This window comes from Calypte anna, chromosome Z (genome assembly GCF_003957555.1).
Source record: "Calypte anna isolate BGI_N300 chromosome Z, bCalAnn1_v1.p, whole genome shotgun sequence".
Taxonomy (NCBI): Eukaryota; Metazoa; Chordata; class Aves; order Apodiformes; family Trochilidae; genus Calypte; species Calypte anna.
In genome coordinates, this window is record NC_044274.1 from 29817968 (window position 1) to 29837768 (window position 19801).

General features: G+C 39.4%; 1 protein-coding gene across 1 annotated transcript in view; it reads right to left on the minus strand.

The window, feature by feature from the left end:
- The window catches only part of ADAMTS19 (ADAM metallopeptidase with thrombospondin type 1 motif 19), a 113624-nt gene extending 94110 nt beyond the window's left edge, over positions 1 to 19514 (minus strand). The window contains exons 1-2 of the mRNA XM_008503354.2: positions 19231 to 19514; positions 17666 to 18264 (exon numbers count right to left, since the gene is read on the minus strand). Of these exons, the coding sequence (XP_008501576.2) occupies positions 17666 to 18264; positions 19231 to 19315 (684 nt within the window). The 5' untranslated portion in view covers positions 19316 to 19514. The remainder of the gene's footprint in view (positions 1 to 17665; positions 18265 to 19230) is intronic.
- Between the last annotated feature and the right edge of the window lie 287 nt (positions 19515 to 19801).

A 19801-nucleotide genomic window follows, 5' to 3' on the forward strand; every position in this document is an offset into this window, starting at 1 on the left:
AGTATCAAAAAATGCAAATATATACATATATATATACATACACACACAGACATACATATACATACACAACCCAATAGCACGTGGCGAGCTGGTGGTAACCAACAGCAGCACAGCAGCAGGAAGAGGGAGGAAAAAGAGGGAGGAGCTGCTGACTTTCTCATCTTTTATACAGTATGGCTGAAAATGGGAGGAAATAGATCCCTCCCTTTGCATTCTGTTCCCCCCATCGCAGAGTCTGAATGCCCTCCTGAATGCCCTCCTTCTTTTGTTCCTCCTGTTCAAACGGTGGCAACCAGTAACAAAAATTATTATAAGAAAAACATGGAATCCAACATCCTACAGTATTTAAGAGTAGACAGGGAATTATTTATCTTTCAACAATTTACAGACTCCCCTTCCTTTGATGTTAAGTTTAAAAAGTATCCTTTTACTTTATCAGACATTGTTTAAAAGGTATCGTTAGCAATTTAGCAGACACTTGTGAACTTTCTTTTAAATAACTTGCACATATTTTATAATCATCACCTATATGAAACACTTCATATTTATGAAACCCACATGGAAACACATGAATTGTCACTTGATTTTAAAATCAAATCAGAATAGCTCTACACTCTGAAGATTACTAGGGAACACTCAATAATATTCTACCACATTACATATGGTGAACTGCAGCAAGAAAGAGGTAGAATTCATTCCTTAACTCTATTTTTTTCTTCATAAAAAAGCTTTGGAGATCTATTAATCTGACTTCAAATTTTCCCTGTTCTTTCTGAACTTCAGTTATAAATTACAAGTTTCAAATCAAGGTTAGATCAGCTCCATTAGAAAGCATGTGTCTTTTATTATATGTGCAGTTAATCCATAACTTAAAAAAAATACTCACATGGCACATTCTGCAGCACTGTCAAAGTAAAGTTCCAACAGCAACATTAACTTGTTCAATCTGACATTCTATTTTTTTAGCACTGCAACATGAATGCTACATTAACTTTTTTTCATCCAACTTTACTTGGATGACATAGTTTTTCAATTAAATACAAAATGTGCATTGAACTGTGTTGAAGTTCTTGCACCTGCAACTGGGACAACAATGCCACACATGAACAAGAGGTGGGTATGCTTATTAGCATTTCAGAGCTGTTCCAGTCAAGAGCACTTGAAGCTTAAAGTTGACTTGGAAAAAGCCACAGAGGTATCCCTTATGGGCAGTGCCCTATGGCACATCCTGCACATGGTCTGCGCTAGAGTGTTCGGTGTTATTCACAATACAAAAACTGCATGGGCACCTCAGGGCATGTGCCTCAGCTTCTCTGATGGGTATTTCTAATCCTAACCTGTAACAGCATGGCATGGATGCTCCTGGCAATCTCTCCAGTCATTGTTTGTCTTTATCCTAGCATTGTTCGTCTGATTTTAAGACTCCTCAGCAGAGTCCTTTTGCCATTTAAAAATGTTCTTTTTTTTTGTCACTCTTCATGGTTGGTTTTTGTGGTTGTTTTGCATATGCTTCTCTATTTTTTTTATTATTTTTTTTAAAGGGGGAAAACAAAAATTCATACTTTTGTAACCTGTGGATGCTAATCCTTGTCAAAAGATTCATTCTCTGGTTCAGTCAATGGTGTCAGAGTATCTACAATGATTAGGTTCATTGTCACTAACATCTGGTGAACTGCAGCTTCATGGAATTATCAACTAGCATCCACCCTTGAGCAACATTGGAATAAACAGTATAGGTTTGTGGGCATTTAGCTGGCTCAGTGCATACAAAGCAATGAACCCCAGGTTTGGGATGAGTTTTGGTGACCTGCGTACAATCACACTGACAGTCCTTCCTGCTTCATCTTGATGCATCTGACAGGGAGAAGGCACCAGAGAGGTCTCTAGCATGTACCAACCTGTTGATCGAGGACTCTTTCAGCTCCTCTCCCCTGTTCGGCAGTGACACCAGGTGCTATGCTTGAACTGAGATACTAAGGCAACTAAGGCTAATTAAGGGAAATGTTATACCCCATGTATCCCTTTAGGATGCATCCTGAAACATTGGGACAAATTCAGAGGGGCTCTCCTAACAAAAGAAAAGATTAAACAATATTGTAATTAATGGTGGCCACATAATCCATTGGAAGATAGTGAAAAATAGCCTGAAAATGGGTCTTCAAAGTTAGAAGAATCATGGGGAATTTTGGTTGTTATGATTGCGATGCTGTTGTGTGTAAGTTGTCTTGTTTTGATTCTTTATAGTGATGCTACTTGGGTGTGAGGTTTGTAAGAATAGTACTGAACTAATGGAAGTAAGTTTATAAATATCATTGAGTGAGTTCTTTTTTTAACAGTAAGCCTTCCAGTAGTGAAATGATCAATAGGTAATATAAGGCCTACCATGATTTTTAATAATGACACTGCATGTAACACAACCAGTAGGTCTTTGATGGGACAACGTGCAGTACGCTGTACTCATTATCCACTACAAGGATACACCCTTGAACACCAATCCTGTTATTAGCATTTTAAACCTTACAGATCAGTGTATCTGCAAAACCAATATATACCCAGCTTATTTGGGAATAGCATGGGAATGCTCAAATGGAAAGTTCTATTCCTATTTAGCATTAGAGAATCATGCTGGACTAAGGTATGGTTTGGGTATTCCTTCTTTTCACCCATCTTGTGTTTTATTCCTTACAGTCTCTTCCCAGTGATCACGTCACTAGGTGAGGCTGTCCAATGAGTGTCCTAACTGGGCAAGAAATGGAGCCGAAATACCAAACTATTATATTATAGGTCAGACAATAGCTCTCATGCTTGAAAACATATTTTCTTTGAAATTTTTGAGCCATTGGACTACAAAATGCTTTTGAAAACTAAATTTACAGGAATAGAAAGGCCCAAAAATGATCATACAGAGCCACTTAGCTTTGGAGGTGATACTGCTTGACTAACAAAGAGTCTCTGGAATGTTAAATTTAAACGTATCATACATAATGCCACCACCTTAGTTGAAGAAGCTCAAGTGAAGATGTCAAGCTCTGGCATCTCAGTGTTCACTGAATGAGTTGTTAAAAGAGATTAACCAAAACAGAGCCTCTGGGGAAATCTACCAGGATCTACCTGGTGGGATGTGACAGATCCAGATCTGATTTCATGCCAGTGATCTAATTTGTATCACTGATTTGAATTTCATTTAGATCAATGGTAGTGCTGTGATAGTAAATATAAAGCTATGTTATATAATCAACATTCTGATTTTACGGTGTGCAGAAAAATTTCACTGCCTATATCTTTATCTTAGAAAATTAATTTATTTTTTAAATAGTAATTAATAAATGGAGCTAGAGATAGTAAAGAGAAGCAAACTAGAAGGCAAGATCAGTGCAAAAGCAATTAAATGGCCACCTGGCTTGTCCTTCTCCACTTGAATAAAAGTATTACTAATGAGCGATCAATTTAATTAAATGGAATTTATTCTTCTACTAAGAGAACAAACTTTCTTACTTGCAGCTTTAAATGGCCAACTACAATAAAAAACATTTTTATAAAAAGAATTATTTCAATAGTTCACTAGAAAATTAATTTTTTATTTTTGAGTTCTCCTTTTCATGTAGACATATGTTTCAATAAGATGGAAGACACAGTAATAATACAGCAACTCACCACGGTATGTCTTCAGATTAGTTCACCAAAAACACAATGATCAGAGCTCCCACTGATTTAAGCACAGTATAGAAATGAACTAAAGGAAATAACTACAATTACAAAAGGAAAAATTAACCAACTACCAAGGCTGCTAAACCAAAGGAAAAAATTCAAAGGTGACAAATCTTCATCTTGTCCCCCAGACAATCATACATTAAATAAATGTTTTGTGTGGCTAGTATGAGTTCAGCTCCATTGTTGGAGCATGCATTAACTGGCTAATTAATAAAGATGGTTTTTGTCTGTTGCCTGAAATGTTCTGGAAAGACTTACTTTCTTTTGCTTCCAAAAGTATGCTGGAGCAGCACTCAATGCTAAGCCAAGGACAGATCAACAATAAAATACAATCAAGCTGAAAACTAAGATACAATTATACTTGAACAAGCCATGGTACAGCCCTTTACTTGCATAATTCAGATTGTAACTGGCATTAAAATCCATTTTTAAAATGGCCACCGAACCTGTAAATTATGTCTATCATGTTATCATCACTGAATGGAACACCACCACTGATTTACTATTAAAAAAAATAAATTCAGAACCCCAACCGTATACCCTCTCCAGAATAAACACAACAGATTTTGCTAAAGTAAGTCAGGATTTAAAAAAAAAAAATTATTCCATAAAACTTAAGTTAAAAATTCTTTATAATGAACTGGTTTAGTGATATTCCAGATGATTAATTACACAAAAACTTTTCAGTAATTACAAGTGTTGTGTAACAAAGCCCCTTTGCATAGCTAAACATGACTAGTCCACTAGTTATATAAAAGGAACACCTATGGATATATCATCTATAGTAAATACCCTTGCAATTGAAGACTTAGTGCTTTGTAAGATATGTTTACATCACTTTGGTGTAATTATAAGGAATTTTAGCACTTCTTGTTGAAAGACTAAAACCAACTTTTTTGGAGTATCAATCAAACTGTTGTACCTTACCTAATGATACTGCATTAACCCTACTTATTTAGTGCAAGGCTGTATTTAATCCTATCAGAATCCGTAATGCTACTTTATGCTGGAAAAAATGTAATGGTAGGCAAATGATGAGCACAAAGCATTCTACGCTGAGAAATTTAAAGAGAAAATACCAGCAACCGTGTATGTAATCTACATTAGAGGAAACACCTAGACTAGTACCAAAAAAAGAGAAATACAAGGGATTCAAGTTTAAATTGATTCAATCATGTGTAATACTGAACAATGAGCTATCACTGTTCAACTCAATGTGCGTTCATAGAAGAATGTGGCACAGCTCCAAAATCTGCCCATGACTGCCAGTAGAGAAATTTATTCTCTACTGATCCTTACTGAAATATCTATCCACTGCTTCATTAGTTTGGTTTATTTCTGAGAGGGGTTGAATTGTATTCAAAGACTACTTATTTCAAGGCAGTACTCCATGAAACTCACCTTTGTTCAACTCTACAACTTGCCAAAACTACCAACCATAGAAATTAATTTTCATGAAAGGAAAATAAATTATATTTATGGACACAGAAATACAATGCAACAAATCGAGTTAGTCCACCTACAAAATATAGTTATGCTTAGGTTTTTGTTTCTGTCTAGAATTATATGAATCCAGAAGTAGTACGTTTAAAATAAGACTCACAATTTTTTATCATTTTAGATTCACACTGCTTAAAAAAGTTAGAATATATAGAAGCCATAAACATCTATGACTCCCATTCTAACTGAAATTCATATCTAAGCTTTTTCCAAACTACACATAGTTTTTAATTTTTAACTTAGAAGCCTATATTCTTCTTCCCTTTTTTGAGAAAAAGATACAAAATATTAACTCACTTTTTGTTTCACATAGAAACTAAGTTTCTGCTGCCCTCATGAAAGAAGGAACAGTAGCTAAATTCTTGGCAAGAACTATTATTTTAACCAAAAGAAAAAAATAATCTACTTCTGAAGAAGGATTTTTCTGTTTTTATAAAAAGGTAGAGAGATTTATGTGAGTAAGAATACAAGTAGTGAACAGAATGGACTTATGGTATTAGCATCTTGAAGCAGGAAACATCAGTCTGACTGATCACTTTTAAGCAAATTCATTTCTATGAAACAAGCAAAAGATTTATCACCCAAATTGAAATAAGAAAGGAATTATTTCCTTTCATCCTTCCCAATGCAAACAGTTCTGTATTAAAAGCTAAAAAGAGCCCTAAGGGACACTGAAGAAATCTTGGTTATTATGCATCCTTGGATAGGTCACTACAGAAGAAATAGGTGATCAGAAAAAGGGAAACATGCAAAGACTACCTGCAAGAAATTGGAAAACTAATTTTTAGTCTATAAATGCTCTGACTCTAAGCTCCTACACTCCCCTTATGTGTGACTTCATAAATATTTGGAATGAGATCAATTTATGTCATAAAGGGACAAAAAAGATGAGGTAAGGCATAAGATCAACTAATCAACTTTCTATTCCCTAACTTGCAACTCAGTTGTACATCTAAAATAGAGGAAGATTTTTAAAATTGCCTGTTAGAAGAATTTCACGAAGAGTTTACAACAGAAGCATAGATCCTAACACCTTATGTTTAGACAGTATTTTTAAAAAGCAAAATAAGCAAGACCACTATTAAATATTTTTAAGTCCTGAGGATATATATACATGAAGCCTACCTTCATGTTCCCTGCACATACCAAAACCAAGAACTCACTTTTCACCCATTGCTGTACCCCAGAGTAGCGAGCATTCAGCTTTATTTTGTCCCTTATCATATCCCTTTTTTCCCCTGTCTCCCATCTTCAGAAGAAAAACACTTAAGTACATCTGATGCAAAGTTTAAAATTTTATATAAAAAGATGACATTACTGTAATGGGTCTAGCCATTACTTGGGCATGTCTCCCAGCCAGCACTCCCTTAAGCCCAGAGGGATGTAACAGGACATTTACTCTGTAATGAATAATAAAAAAATTGTCCCCAGATGAATAAACATCATGTGCAGAAATACATGTATTTTCATTAACATACTGCTCCCTAAATAAGCTTGACTTGTCTTAACCCAGTTAAAACTTCTCACATCTGATGAGAATTTATGCTTGGACAGCTCAACTCATAGAAGAAGCATATGCAACAGGCGGAGGATAAACACAGAGAACAAATCACTTCATAAGTCAGTTTGGTGCACATTTTTCTATTTTTGAATGCAAAACTCATTAAAAAAAATAATTCTGAAGTACTGGTAGACTCAAGAAAATAATTGACAGTACAGGCTTCCAAAAATTTTTTGCTTCTATTCACTTAAGTGCAGATGTTGGTATTACTAGCAACTGATGTTATGATATTGATTTACCATTCTCAACATATTGTTCAATTAACCCTAGAAATGCTCTTCCCTCTTTCCCTTCCAGATAATATGACTTTGCTTTTTTATGTCATTATTAGAAGCAACAGAAATAACCAAGAAAACCAGATGGTCAGACAATGACAGGTTAACAACATAAGGTTAACTAACTGCTAATGCTCAAGTGGTGTACATCTGATTTAAAATTTAATATAGATATTTTGAGCTATTGGTTTTTAAAAGTTTCATCAACTACTGTCTGGATATGCAATATAACACACACGTATATGTGCTCAGCACATTTCACATTGTTGCTAGTACACTGCTGTGAAGTGTACACTGCTGTGTAAACTTTACTAATTTAATTAATGCAAAAACTTTACTAACTCATGGGCTTACTCAGTTTTTCTGATTTATCGACTCATTTTTTTATCTTGCAAAATAACCTTGATAATTTTATACTTACTAATTATGGTGGGCAGAGATGTCAAGTCCCAATTTTTTTTTTTAATCACAGAATGGATAGGGTTGGAAGGGCCCTTAAGGATTATCTAGTTCCAACCTCCCTGCACAGGCAGGGATACCACTAGACCAGGTTGCTCAAGGCCCCATCCAACCTGCCCCTGAACAGTTCCAGGGAAGGGGCAGCCACAAATTCCTTGGGCAACCTGTTCCAGTGTCTCACAAACCTCACAGGAAGAATATATAACCTAAATCTTCCCTCTTCAAGTTTTAAACCATTTCCCATTTTCCTGTCACTGCACACCTATGTAAAACGCCCTACCCCAGCTTTCTTGGAGGCTCCCTTGAGACAGTGGTTGGTTGCTATAAGGTGACCTCAGAACCTCCTCTTCTCAAAGATGAATAACCCCAACTTCCTCAGCCTGTCTTCAGAGAGGAGGTGCTCCAGCCCTCTGATCATTTTAGTGGCTCTCCTCTGGACACATTCAAGGTCACTATGTCCTTCTTATGCTGGGGACTCCAGAACTGGACACAGACGCAGCCCAGGACACAGGTGGCTTCTTGGGCTACAAGTGTACACACTGTCAGGTCATGTTAAGCTTCTGGTCCACCACCCCCCCACCAAGCTCTTCTCCTCAAATCTGCTCCTCAAGTCTTGTCTCCTCCCAACCTGTATTTGTGCATGAGACTGCCTTGACCCAGGTGCAGAACCTTGCAGTTGGCCTTGTTGAAATTCATGCAGTTTGCACAAGTCCACTTATTGAGCCTGTCAAGGTCCCTCTGGATGGTATCCATCCGTTCCCTCCAGTGTGTTGACTTCACCACACAGTTTGGTGTCATTAGCTGAGAGAGCATTCAATTCCACTGTCTATGTTGCTGATAAAGATGTTAAACAGTAGTGGCCCAAGCACTGACCCTTGAGGAACACCACTCATGACACGGCTCCACTTGGACACTGAGCCATCAATCACAACTCCTTGGGTGTGACCATCCAGCCAGTTCCTTATCCAACAAATGGTCCATCTATTGAATCCACATTGTTCCAGTTTAGAGATCAGAATGTTGTGCAGGACACTGTCACATGCTTCGCAGAAGTCCACGTAAGATGATGTCTGTTGCTCTGCCTTTCTCCACCGAGGCTGTGACGCCACTGTAGAAGGCCACCAAACTAGTCAGGCAGGACTCTTAGTGAAGCCCTGTTGGCTGTCACCAATCACCCCTTTGTTATCTGCTTGCCTTATCAGAGCCTTCAGGAGGATCTGCTCCATGATCTTGCCAGGCACAGAGGTGAGACTGACTGGTCTGTAGTTCTCTGGGTCTTCTTTTTTTCCATTTTTGAAAATAGGGTTTTATTTCCCCTTTTCCAGTCAGCAGGTACTTTACCAGACTGCCATGACTTTTGTAATATGATGGCAGTGGCTTTTCTGTCCATATAAAGCTACTCTGGACATAGTATATTTCTAATTTCTAATTTTGGCTTGGAAAAATATTTCAAAGGAAGTATTTATACTGAAACTAAAAAGTTTAGGAAAACAGCAGGCCATTATAAACAGGATTGGAGTCATAAAATGAAACCTTTAAGATTAAGTGATTACATGATTACAGAATAGTTCTTAGAAGAAAGGAATCATTACCACATGATCTGAGTCATCTTAGCCCAGCATCTCACATACTATGCCACACTATTTAATACTGAAGGAAACACACATCATTATAGTTCAAATAGAATCTAAGTTTTAATCAAAACTGATTTTCTAAACTTTTCAGCAACATCACTGTTCCTGTGCTTAAAAGTTACCCTTCATTTAGCAAAAGTTCTCAGATACACAAAACAAAAATCCAACCAAATGATGTTTCATCCAGAAAGACAAATATTAATAGCAACTAACTGCAGCATCATAGCTCAAGAAGAAAAATGGAGAAAAAAGAGGGTTTAGTCCTTTAGCACAGAACACAGCACTTCATTGGATTATGGTTCTTCATGATACTGGTTAAACATTTGAAGTGATCATACTCAGTACCCCCTTTCTTTATAAAAAACAAAGCAACAAGAAAAAACCCCAAACAAGTAACAAACAAAAAAACAAAAACAAAAAACCAAACATATTTAGTAGTTCTGTTTGGAACTGACTTGGCTGATGAGGTAGGATGAAGTAATGTTTGCTTGTACATACATGCTGATTATTCCAGCTGCTGGAGTAATTTTCTTGATTTTAATTTTCTCTTATTCACTGTGTTTTCAGTTGTGCTTCATTAGATGTTCAAAGTGAGATTATAATACGAGAATTTTAATACAGAGATTTAAAAAAACCCATCAGATAAGCATGTTCTAGAGGAAGATGCATCAGCCCCTGCTTAATGTGTTTTGTTCTGTATTTTTCTTATTGCATGCTTTTTGTTTTATTTGGTTGTATTATTTGGTTAGCAACAGTAAAACACATCTACTCTTTTCACTCTGGTGTCCAAGTTTAATTGACATCCTCAGTCAAAAATCTTTCAACAAAGTTTAACTTAACAAACTTGCAATGTAACAGTAGGCAGACTGTGTTAAGAAATTAATGTTCTAAAAGGTATCTGAAAAAGTCTCAAAAAAACCTGTGATTTATCTCATCTTTCTTTCTTAGTCCCTAAGAATTAAAAAGAGTGCATCTAAACACATATTTTCATGTGTTCTCTCTTTCATTTAAAGATCCCAGGAGGCTGGGTGTACAGAAGGAAGGAGTGCGTACTTCATCCCTGAAGCCTCTAAAGATAATACTATTTATGTCATAATCTTCTTCTACAATGTCAAACTTTAGTGTCTGTGCTCAATGGGATCATGAATATTGCTAACAATCTTATTTTCTTCCTTCTTTCATGAAAAATTGTTGGTAATCTTTGTTTCCTAATACTTAATCTCAGCACAAAAGAAGCTGTAATTTTCTCCAGTTTGTTTTTGAAAAGCATCTGGTATGAAAGTTACTCAATACAGACGTGTAACTGCAATATCACTGAAGTGGGGACACGGGGGTACTATTTTTTTTGTTTGTTTGTTTTAAAGAGGCTTGGGATTTAACCCATATCAAGCTTGTATGCTGGTACTATATACTTCAGAAAGTGTAGTGGTGTAGGCACTGTCCAGCCTGACTGAACCCAAGAAATCTGTTAAGAAGTCTCAGAGGTTTACACCAAGAGCTCACTATCAGTAATAGCACAGCTTTCCAGGGCAATTTATGAAGGCTACGAGTTGCTCCTGACCACCTACTCTAAGAGTCCCACAAAAGCAGGGATGTTCACAAGAGCAAAGATTCACCTTTCATGTGCATTGCACAAAAAAATGCCAGGGCTCACAACTCTCACCCAATGTACACAGTCTATGCATTTCAGATAAGTCTCAGCCTATGCTGGGAAAGGAGCTGCAGCAGGTTAAGTATTGCACTGCCACTGGAAGAAGCTATACAACCAAAAGGCAGAAGTTCAGTACAGCTCCTTAAAACTGTCCAAGCTGTCCAAAAATTCAAGTATACTCGCCATGTCAGACACTACTCTCATTGAGAGTGTAGTAGGAAGCGTAGGAAGTGTAACTGAAATCTATTGGGAGTTTTTCCACATAAAAATGTTCAAACACTGTGGTTACAATGCTTCTCTATGAAGAAGGATGTCAAAACAAACGTCCTCAAAAGTGACTCTACACAGAACCTTTGCAATCTAGAAGATATTTTATTTAATCACTACTGTTCTAATATAATTTCATTCTGCTTGTTATAAGACAACTTCTAGAGTCAGACTATCTTCAGTGGATGGGTACAAATACTCCAGTTTTGTAGAAGTTCTATTATGTGCCCTGAATTAAAGGATCATATGATTTAAGAATAGCCTCAAAAATCTAAAATATTTTAAACTAAAATTAAGTGAATGACACATGATGGATTAATAGTACTAATCTTCAAAACACAGTTTGTGTCAGAAATAAAAAAAATCATAAACTTCCTGTAAAGGTGCTCAGTTTGTTTTTTTTTCAAATCTTACCAAGTGTCCTGGTTTGGGCCAGGATAGAACATATTTTCTATCTTGTCATTCTGCTTTCAGTTAAGTCTCTTCTAAGTAGCTGTCCCTACTGAAACTAACAGCAAGTTTCTCAGTCAGTGTCTGCTTCTAGGACTGACAATGCTTGATGTCTATAGTTACTGCTAGAGAACTCTATGCAGAACCAAGAACACTTCTCAGTTCTGAGGAACATCTTAAGCTCCGAAGAGAGAACGGGAGTAAAGGGGTCCCACCTGCAAAGGTGTCCCTTTAGAGAGAGGCAGACAAGACAGGTGACCAAAATTGACCAGATAAAGACCCTTCCTTCCTTTCCTTCCTTCCTTCCTTCCTTCCTTCCTTCCTTCCTTCCTGGAGCCCAGCCTGGCACTTTTCCAGCGCTGATGTGTTATTGCAGGGAAGGCGAGGAGCAACATGGGATTCTTTTCATGTATATTTGTATATATTTAATAATTTTTCCTTTTTTATCATTACTGTTTCATTAATGCCCTGTAGTTTAGTTTCCAATCCATAAGTGTCCCCCCTTATTTACTCCTCTTTCTTTATCAGGAAGGAGAAGGAGATCCATAGAGTGCATCTGTCCTTCAGCTAATTGCTGGCCCAGCATTAAGCAGTGACACTGAAGTACCATACAAATTTTACATTAGCCAAAGAAGGCACATAGTTTTTTACATATCATAATTTATTTCAGTTTTATTGTGAAAGTAGGCATTAACATTGGAAGTATTAGTTAAAATGTTGTTGTCCAATGATATTTAGCACCTCTCTGTACACAGAACCAAACATAGAATTACTGACATCCATTATTTTGCTGATGCTGGCAGCATTGCTTTGGATAATGCTCTTTAAATGTATTTTTAACAGCTGGAGAAAATCTGCAACTATCTGCATATAAACTTTTGATCATATTTTTATACACCTGCTTGTTGATGGCAATGAGGCCTAATAAATGTACAATACAATTCTCTAGAGAAAGCTGATGTATTGACATGCTCATGCTTGAGTTCCTGGGAAAAGGTATGTTAATTTTCACAGCAAATAGTATTTGGCACTGACTCCTCAGAGATTTCAGTAACTATAAATATGCTATTGACTATTTTACACCCTGAAAAATACAGAGGCACACATACAAATTTTGAAGCTACTCTACAGTGAATTACACCATCTGGCAATCTTGTCTGCTTAGGCAGCTCTCCACATGGGTTCTTTTAGACAAGTTGCTAAGTGTCACAATGCACAGCACAGCTGTATGGAGCTTCATTCTCCTCTCCATACTCTGTGCATACATTTCCTCCTCTCTGCACTTCCTAACAATCTAAATATACCCCATTGCTTTAGGTCTACAAAGACAGTCAAATCCTTTCTCTACCTAGCTGTTCTCTATTTATTGCACATGGCTTCATTTAAAAAGTAAAAGAAACATTGAGGAAACCCTTGATTGTCACCACACAGCCATAGAGAACTACTCAAAGCAACTCAGTACTGAGAAGCAGAGTAGATCATTGGTAAAGAACCACTAGCCATATTTCTTAATCTTAAATCCACAGTAAGTTTGCCCTGCAGAATAGTATAAAAGCACTAGCATTTCTAACATATATATTATTAGTTACAAGTAAAACTGCTCAGCAACATTGACAGGCTTTTTTTTTTCTTATTTAAAATACTAAGGCAAAATAAAAGCAAGCAATATAAAAGGCCATTTAAATAATTAACGATCCATCTCTACAACACATCACTTTCAGTCTCTACATACCACACTGTCATCAGTAAGACTGCTTACATCCTGCTATTTGACTATCAATGAACAAGCAGGCAGTAAGCATTACAGATGGAGAAGTCTTGGAAAACTCTTCTTAATAACCTTGCAGAAGCAGTGCAGAATCACAAAACACACTCAGGGATACTATTGAGCTACAGAAGGATGTAACAACACAGAAGAGTTTTACCTTGGATACGGCCGCTGTTACTGGTCATATGAGCTTTGAGATTATACCAAGGCCACACTGATGGAATTTCTAGACAGTCCATGCATTTCTACCTACCATCTGTAATAAAATTATTATCTTTATGCCTGAACTGAAATAAATAGAAGTAGCTAAAACTACTACGCAAATATTTTTTCAGTTTCCTGAATGTCACTGGCACATCAGGTCTCTTTGTGCCTTTAGAAGCAACCAAAGCCAATATCCAAACTTGAATAGCACAGCTATCTCCTTCAAGGCCTTTTTAAAATTTCATTAATGACCTGGTATCTTTTGACAAAACTAGTCCTATGATAGCAGTAGCCACACATCTGTACTGCCATGCATTACAAATGATTACATGCATTACAATGATTACACATGTCCCTGCACATGATGGCCAACCTTTTCTTTTGGCCTTTACACTTTTCCGTCCATCCCCCTCTGTGGCAAAATCACTGCTGTCTGTCAGACTACAGTTACATTCCCCAGTGAATAAAGAGATTCACTACAAGTCTGCTAGCTAGACAGCAGAATCGTGGAAGTCTTGTTGTTTGACAGAGATGCTCTATTTCACACTAAAAATACAAATTGCAGAGTGGAATCTAAGCTGCCTACCAGCTTTCCGAAGTGTATGCGGCCTAATAAATATAGCCCAAAATCTGCAAGTCTTTGAAATGAGCATGTATCTAAAACATTCATACCATATTTTTCTGAAATGTCTTCATATTTAAAATGCAAAAATAAATCGCAATTGAGGTAACTGCAATAAAATATTTGTAGGTTTAAGTTTCAATTAATTTTTTCATTTTAGAAGACTAAATGTAGTTTGAAATATTGCTTGGCTCTTTTTGCAGGGCAAGGCCTAGAAAAAACAGGGTGGAATATGCAATATATGTATGATGATCTTTCTAGACTCATGGAAACAGATCAAGTTATGTATGTCATAGAGCCCAAGAAATTACTGAACAAAGAATGAAAAGTAACTTAAGATCTGTTATGCACTGATATAATAACACCTGCTTTTTTTTAACTATGTGCCTGATACAGCAACACTCTCAGGAAGTACAGCTGCCTAACTATTTCAGTTCAAACAAGGCCATGCAGTTGAGGATCATAAGACCAGTCAATATCAACAAAAGTTGATATCCAGTTCTACTTGGATACTACAGGATAGTTTATAGATTCCAGCTGAAGCCTTCTGAATGGAGAACATGTTCTGAATATATGGATGCTAAGACAGCCAGTAAGCTGGGAGTTAAGTTGATATTCCTAGGAAAAATCTGCTTCAGAAATTACTAATGGGGCTCCTAGGGAACTGGGGTATAGTTAAACAATGAATTTCAATTTATAATAAAGTCAGTTGCAATAATGTACATCACTTCTGAGCAGACATATGTGATAAATATCTCAACCAACTTCTTTCCAAAGATCTTTACTAACCTGATTTTACCGACAGAAGAAAGTAAAATTCTTAACAAAGAGCAGAAGAGTCAAATGCTTCTCCACCAGATAAAAAAAATCTCTCATTGCTTTCAAACCATCTTCAGTTGACTTACAGTATTTCTCTCCACATTTTCTGTTACCATGTTTGGAAAATATGCCAAAACATAAATAATTTAATGCCAACAACTTAAAGAATTGTGTGAAACAGCTGATTCACTTTGCAGGAGGGACGGCAAGTATTTTGTTTGATGTCTACTTCATAGTATGGGTTTTGACTTTTGAGTAAGTCCACTTTCTAAGTTCCACTTATGATCCATGAAACTTGACCACAAGTTTCACTTGTGATCCATGCAAATAAAAACCAGGAAGGGATAATTTCATGAATCAACAATGACACAATTTATATGTTCAAATTCAGAAAGAAATACAAAAAACTTTGATCATGTGGCTGTGGTGATTTTCATTTGTCTAGAGACCCCAAAAAAACAGGTTCATGTTGATGTTAGCTCACTCTATTACTATTATTGTTTGTATTCTATATTCTGTAAAGTGTTGCAGGCATGTGCACTTATGATGCTATATAAAGGCCAAAAATCAGAATATTAGTAGTAATAATGGTTTGTGTTTTAAATCCTGCCAGCATTTTATATCACGTCAGCTGCATTCTAGTCTTTCCACCCACTCCCAATTACCCTGGGACTGAAGCTTACTGAATCACCACTCTTGTCAGCATGCTCAAGTCTGGTCTTTATCTGGTAAAAAATTACAATTGATCCAGCAGAAATTATAGCAGGCGATTTTTTTTTTTTTTTAATACAGGAGGTATGCCACAGAAGTAATAACAATCCAAAAGGTCTGACTGTACTAGTGTTTCTGCTGGGAACAAACTCATCACATACTTCTGTGGAGGAACTGAAAGAAGGGTATGGAGTCTCAAATCCAGTTGCCACATGTGGGAAGCTGTGAGGCAGAGAAAAAAGGCCAAAGGAATCCAAGGAATCCTTCCCTTGGAGTCTCCTTCCCTAGAGACATTCAAAGGCCACCTGAACATGTTCCTGTATGACCTCCTGTATGTGGCCCTGCTTTGTCAGGGGGGGTTGGACTAGATGATACTTCATGGTCCCTTCCAACCTCTAACTTTCTATGATTCTATGAATGAAAGAAAAGGAATATGAAGATGAGAATGCAGGCTAAAATATTGGTAGAAGTCAGAAAGACAGAGCAGTCTGGAAACAGAGAGGTAGAGGCTAGGAAGACAACACAGATCAGAAAGATAACTTTAGAATAAACGATGAGAATGAGGAACAAATGTATTTCAGATGGACTAGAGAAGAGTTGATTATATAGGGGAAAGAAAAGACAGTGAGCACAGTAAACTAATTACAGGCATGCATTGAAGAACAAGGTAAAATTAGGGATGAGGATGAGAGAAATTGAAAAAAAGAATAGCATAAGAATAAAAAGGAGATCCAAAAAAGAAAGTTACAGAACTGTGAGGCAAAAGTGTATCTGGAAATGGGACAAAGAACACCAAATTTTACAGGATAAAGGCAGAAGTGGGATTTGAAAACAATTCTGAGTTGTGAGAAAGCTCAGAAAATGTGGGACAGAAGAATGGACAGTGAGGTGGATTAAGAACTGGCTACATAATAGAGCCCAAAGACTGGTGACCAATGGTGCAGAGAACAGCTGGAGACCGGTTATCAATGGAGTCCCCTAAGGATCAGTGCTGGGTCCAGTCCTGTTCAACATCTTTATCAACGAGCTTGAAGGACAGTGCCTTCTCAGCAAGTTTGCTGATGACACAAAACTAAACTGGGAGGACTGGCTCATTCACCTGAAGGCTGTGTGACCATTCAGCAAGATTTGGACAGACTGGAGAGCCAGGCCAAGAGGAACCTGAGGAGGCTGAACAAGAACAAGTGCAAAGTCCTGCACCTGGGAAAGAATAACAAAATGGACCAGTACAGGTTAGGAGGCAATCTGTTAGAGAGGACCTTGGAGTCCTGGTGGACAAATTATCCATGGACAGCACTGTGCCCTTGTGGACAAGAACACCAATGGTATCCTCAGGTGCATTAGGAAGAGTGTGCCAAGCAGAGCAAGGGAGGTTCTTCTCCCCCTCTACTCTGCCCTAGTGAGACCTCACCTCGAGTACTGCATCCAGTTCAGGGCTCCCCAGTTCAAGAGGGACAGGGATTTACTTGAGAGAGTACAATGGAGAGCTACAACGATTATTAAGGAACTGGAACGCCTGCCTTACGAAGAAAGGCTGAGAAACCTGGGACTTTTTAGTCTGGAGAGAAGTGACATATATGAGGGCTGGACATCAAGAAGGAAGGGACAACTTGTTCTCTTTTGTGCCCTGTAATATGACAAGGGGCAATGGATTCAGGATATAGCACAGGAAATTCCAGCTCTTTCTTTACAGGTTACAGGACCCTGGACCAGGCTACTCAGAGAAGTTGTGGAGTCTCCTTCTCTGGAGATTTTCAAGACCCATCTAGACATATTTCTGAGTGCCCTGCCCTAGTTTTGTCCTGCTGTGGCAGGGGGGTTGGACTTGATGATCTTCAGAGGTCCCTTCCAACCCTTGGCATTCTGTGATTCTGTGATAATAAAATAATGAATGGAAAAATTGTTAAAAATAAAGATAAGTACAGAGGTAGGACCCAAGAGGCTTTGAAAGAAGGAAGACATCAGGAAAGCAATGGGAATGAAAAGCAGTAAATTAAGCTGATACTTAAATGGAGCATGCAAGGTCATCTTACCAATCCACCACAGGTGCTGAAAGAAGCAAAGGAACCTGGGTAGCGAAGGACAGCTCCACTGTAGAAACAAGCTCTCTCAGGTTGCAACTGCACAGTACCAGGTGGGCTTTTGTCCTCACCCCTGAGCCGCTCCTCCACAGCAAAGCCAGGAGCCAGGAAGCGGCTGTCCCTCTTGAGCAGCAGGTAAAACTCCTGAGCAAAAGCTGGGATCCTCAGAAGCACCTCATCTCCATCCTCTGCTGGAGGCAGTGGGGGTGGTGACGGTGGTGACAACTGAGAGGCAGCACCAGACCCCTGAGACAGGGGGGACCAGTGGTAAAAATCTTGAGACTCGTAGTCATCCTCAGTATTCTCTTCCTCTGCTGCCTCCTCCAAAGCCTGTGCCTGTCCCTCCATGGAGGACGCCGAACGCACCTCCCTGGAACTGCCAGCCCCTGGGCTGAGTGTCACAGAGGCACCAAGGGAGCTGCTTCTTTTCCCACAGCTGGGGTCAACATTGCAGCCACTACTGCTGCCACTCACTGGTTCCTGCTGGCCTCTGCTCCACAGTGAAGGGAAGATGATCTCCCATTCCTCTGTTTCTTCAGAAGCATGGAGACCTGCAGGAAGGCAAGACAATGATTTAAATGGGTTGTGTTTAAATGAAACACACAGCACCTGCCAGAAACCTACCCTACGCCCTCTCCAAGACGCACTCCTGGCTCTCAGCCCACTAAGAATGCCACCCAAAATACAGTGGGGTTTACTTGGCCCTTTCACCCTGTCCTTACACAGGGTAGATGGGCCAGTTGCTAGGTATCTGTGTGCCTCTTCAATGGCCTAGGATGCACCAGAGACCTGGTAAACACTGAGGGAGAGATGGCATTCAGGCCAGGTAGAGGTTGAGTTTATACCATTAGCTGGGGATAGTCCTCTTTACAACCACCACCTCCAGAAAGGTTGCACAAAACTTTCAACATTTAGACAAACTGGCAACTTTTCCATACAGGTAAAAAAAAGTTATTTTAGCAGGAAAAAACAGAAGAAAACTTTTGGAAAATTTCAAACTTTTTCTCAGTATGCTTTGCAAGACTGGTTGCAAAAGAGCATCCAAATGCACACGTATCCCACTGCTGCACATTTGTGAGTGCACATAAAAGTGACCAATGCATGCACATGGTGTATCATCACTATAATGATAATAAAACTAAATTATAATAAATTATTAGCAATGACTGCATAATACACACACGTATCACATGTAAACATAAATCCCCATCATACTAGCTTATGATTATAAATGTATGAGTACATATAATCTCCACCAGACTGAGGCATAAGGCAATTTTATTTACACATTCGTCCTACACAAGCCAGAAATAGCACTGCTGAGATGCCGGCTGCATATGAAAATTACTTGCTGTTACAGAGAAGCACATTGCAATGCATCTTCACACCCATCGGTTACCGGGGACGGCCGGAGTTGTGGAGGCCCTTAGTAACTGGCAGGTAGGGGCTACCGGCATCCGGCAGGGACGGAGACCGCCCCGAGGTTCGGTTCAGTCCCACGGAAGGGAAGCACTTACCTGCAACAAGCGCGCTTGAAAACACGCACAGCTGGTAAAAAACGAAGCAGACGCGGCTCAGGCGCATCCTCCCGCCGGTCCCCATCGGCTCCGCGCCCGAGGGACTCCGACAGGCAGGACAAGGAAGGCCGTGCCGAGCCAAGCGGGGCCGGGCCGGGCAGGGAGCGCCGCGGCGCGCAGCCACCTGGGCGCCCACGGGGAAACAGCAGAGGAGCGCAAAGCGCGCGTGCCGGGCGTGCGGGCGTGCGGGCAGCGGCGGCAGCTCCGGTGTGCGGCACACGGCGAGTGGGCGGGCAGGAGGGAGAGAGGGAGGGAGTCAGGGAGGGAAGCAGGCAGGCAGGCAGCAGGGCAGCCCCTGCGCTCACACAGAGCCCGGCAGCGGGCAGGCGGCTACCCCGAGCAGCGGCGACCGCACTGCCCTCGCCCGCAGCTCGCCCCCACGGGGCGGGACGCGCAGGGCCCTGTCCCATCCGGCCCCGCCCCGCCCCCACCCGGCACGGCCCTGCTTCCTTTATTTCCCGGGCCCGGCAGCAGCGCCGCGATCTGGCCTGCACGTGGTGACGCCAGCAGT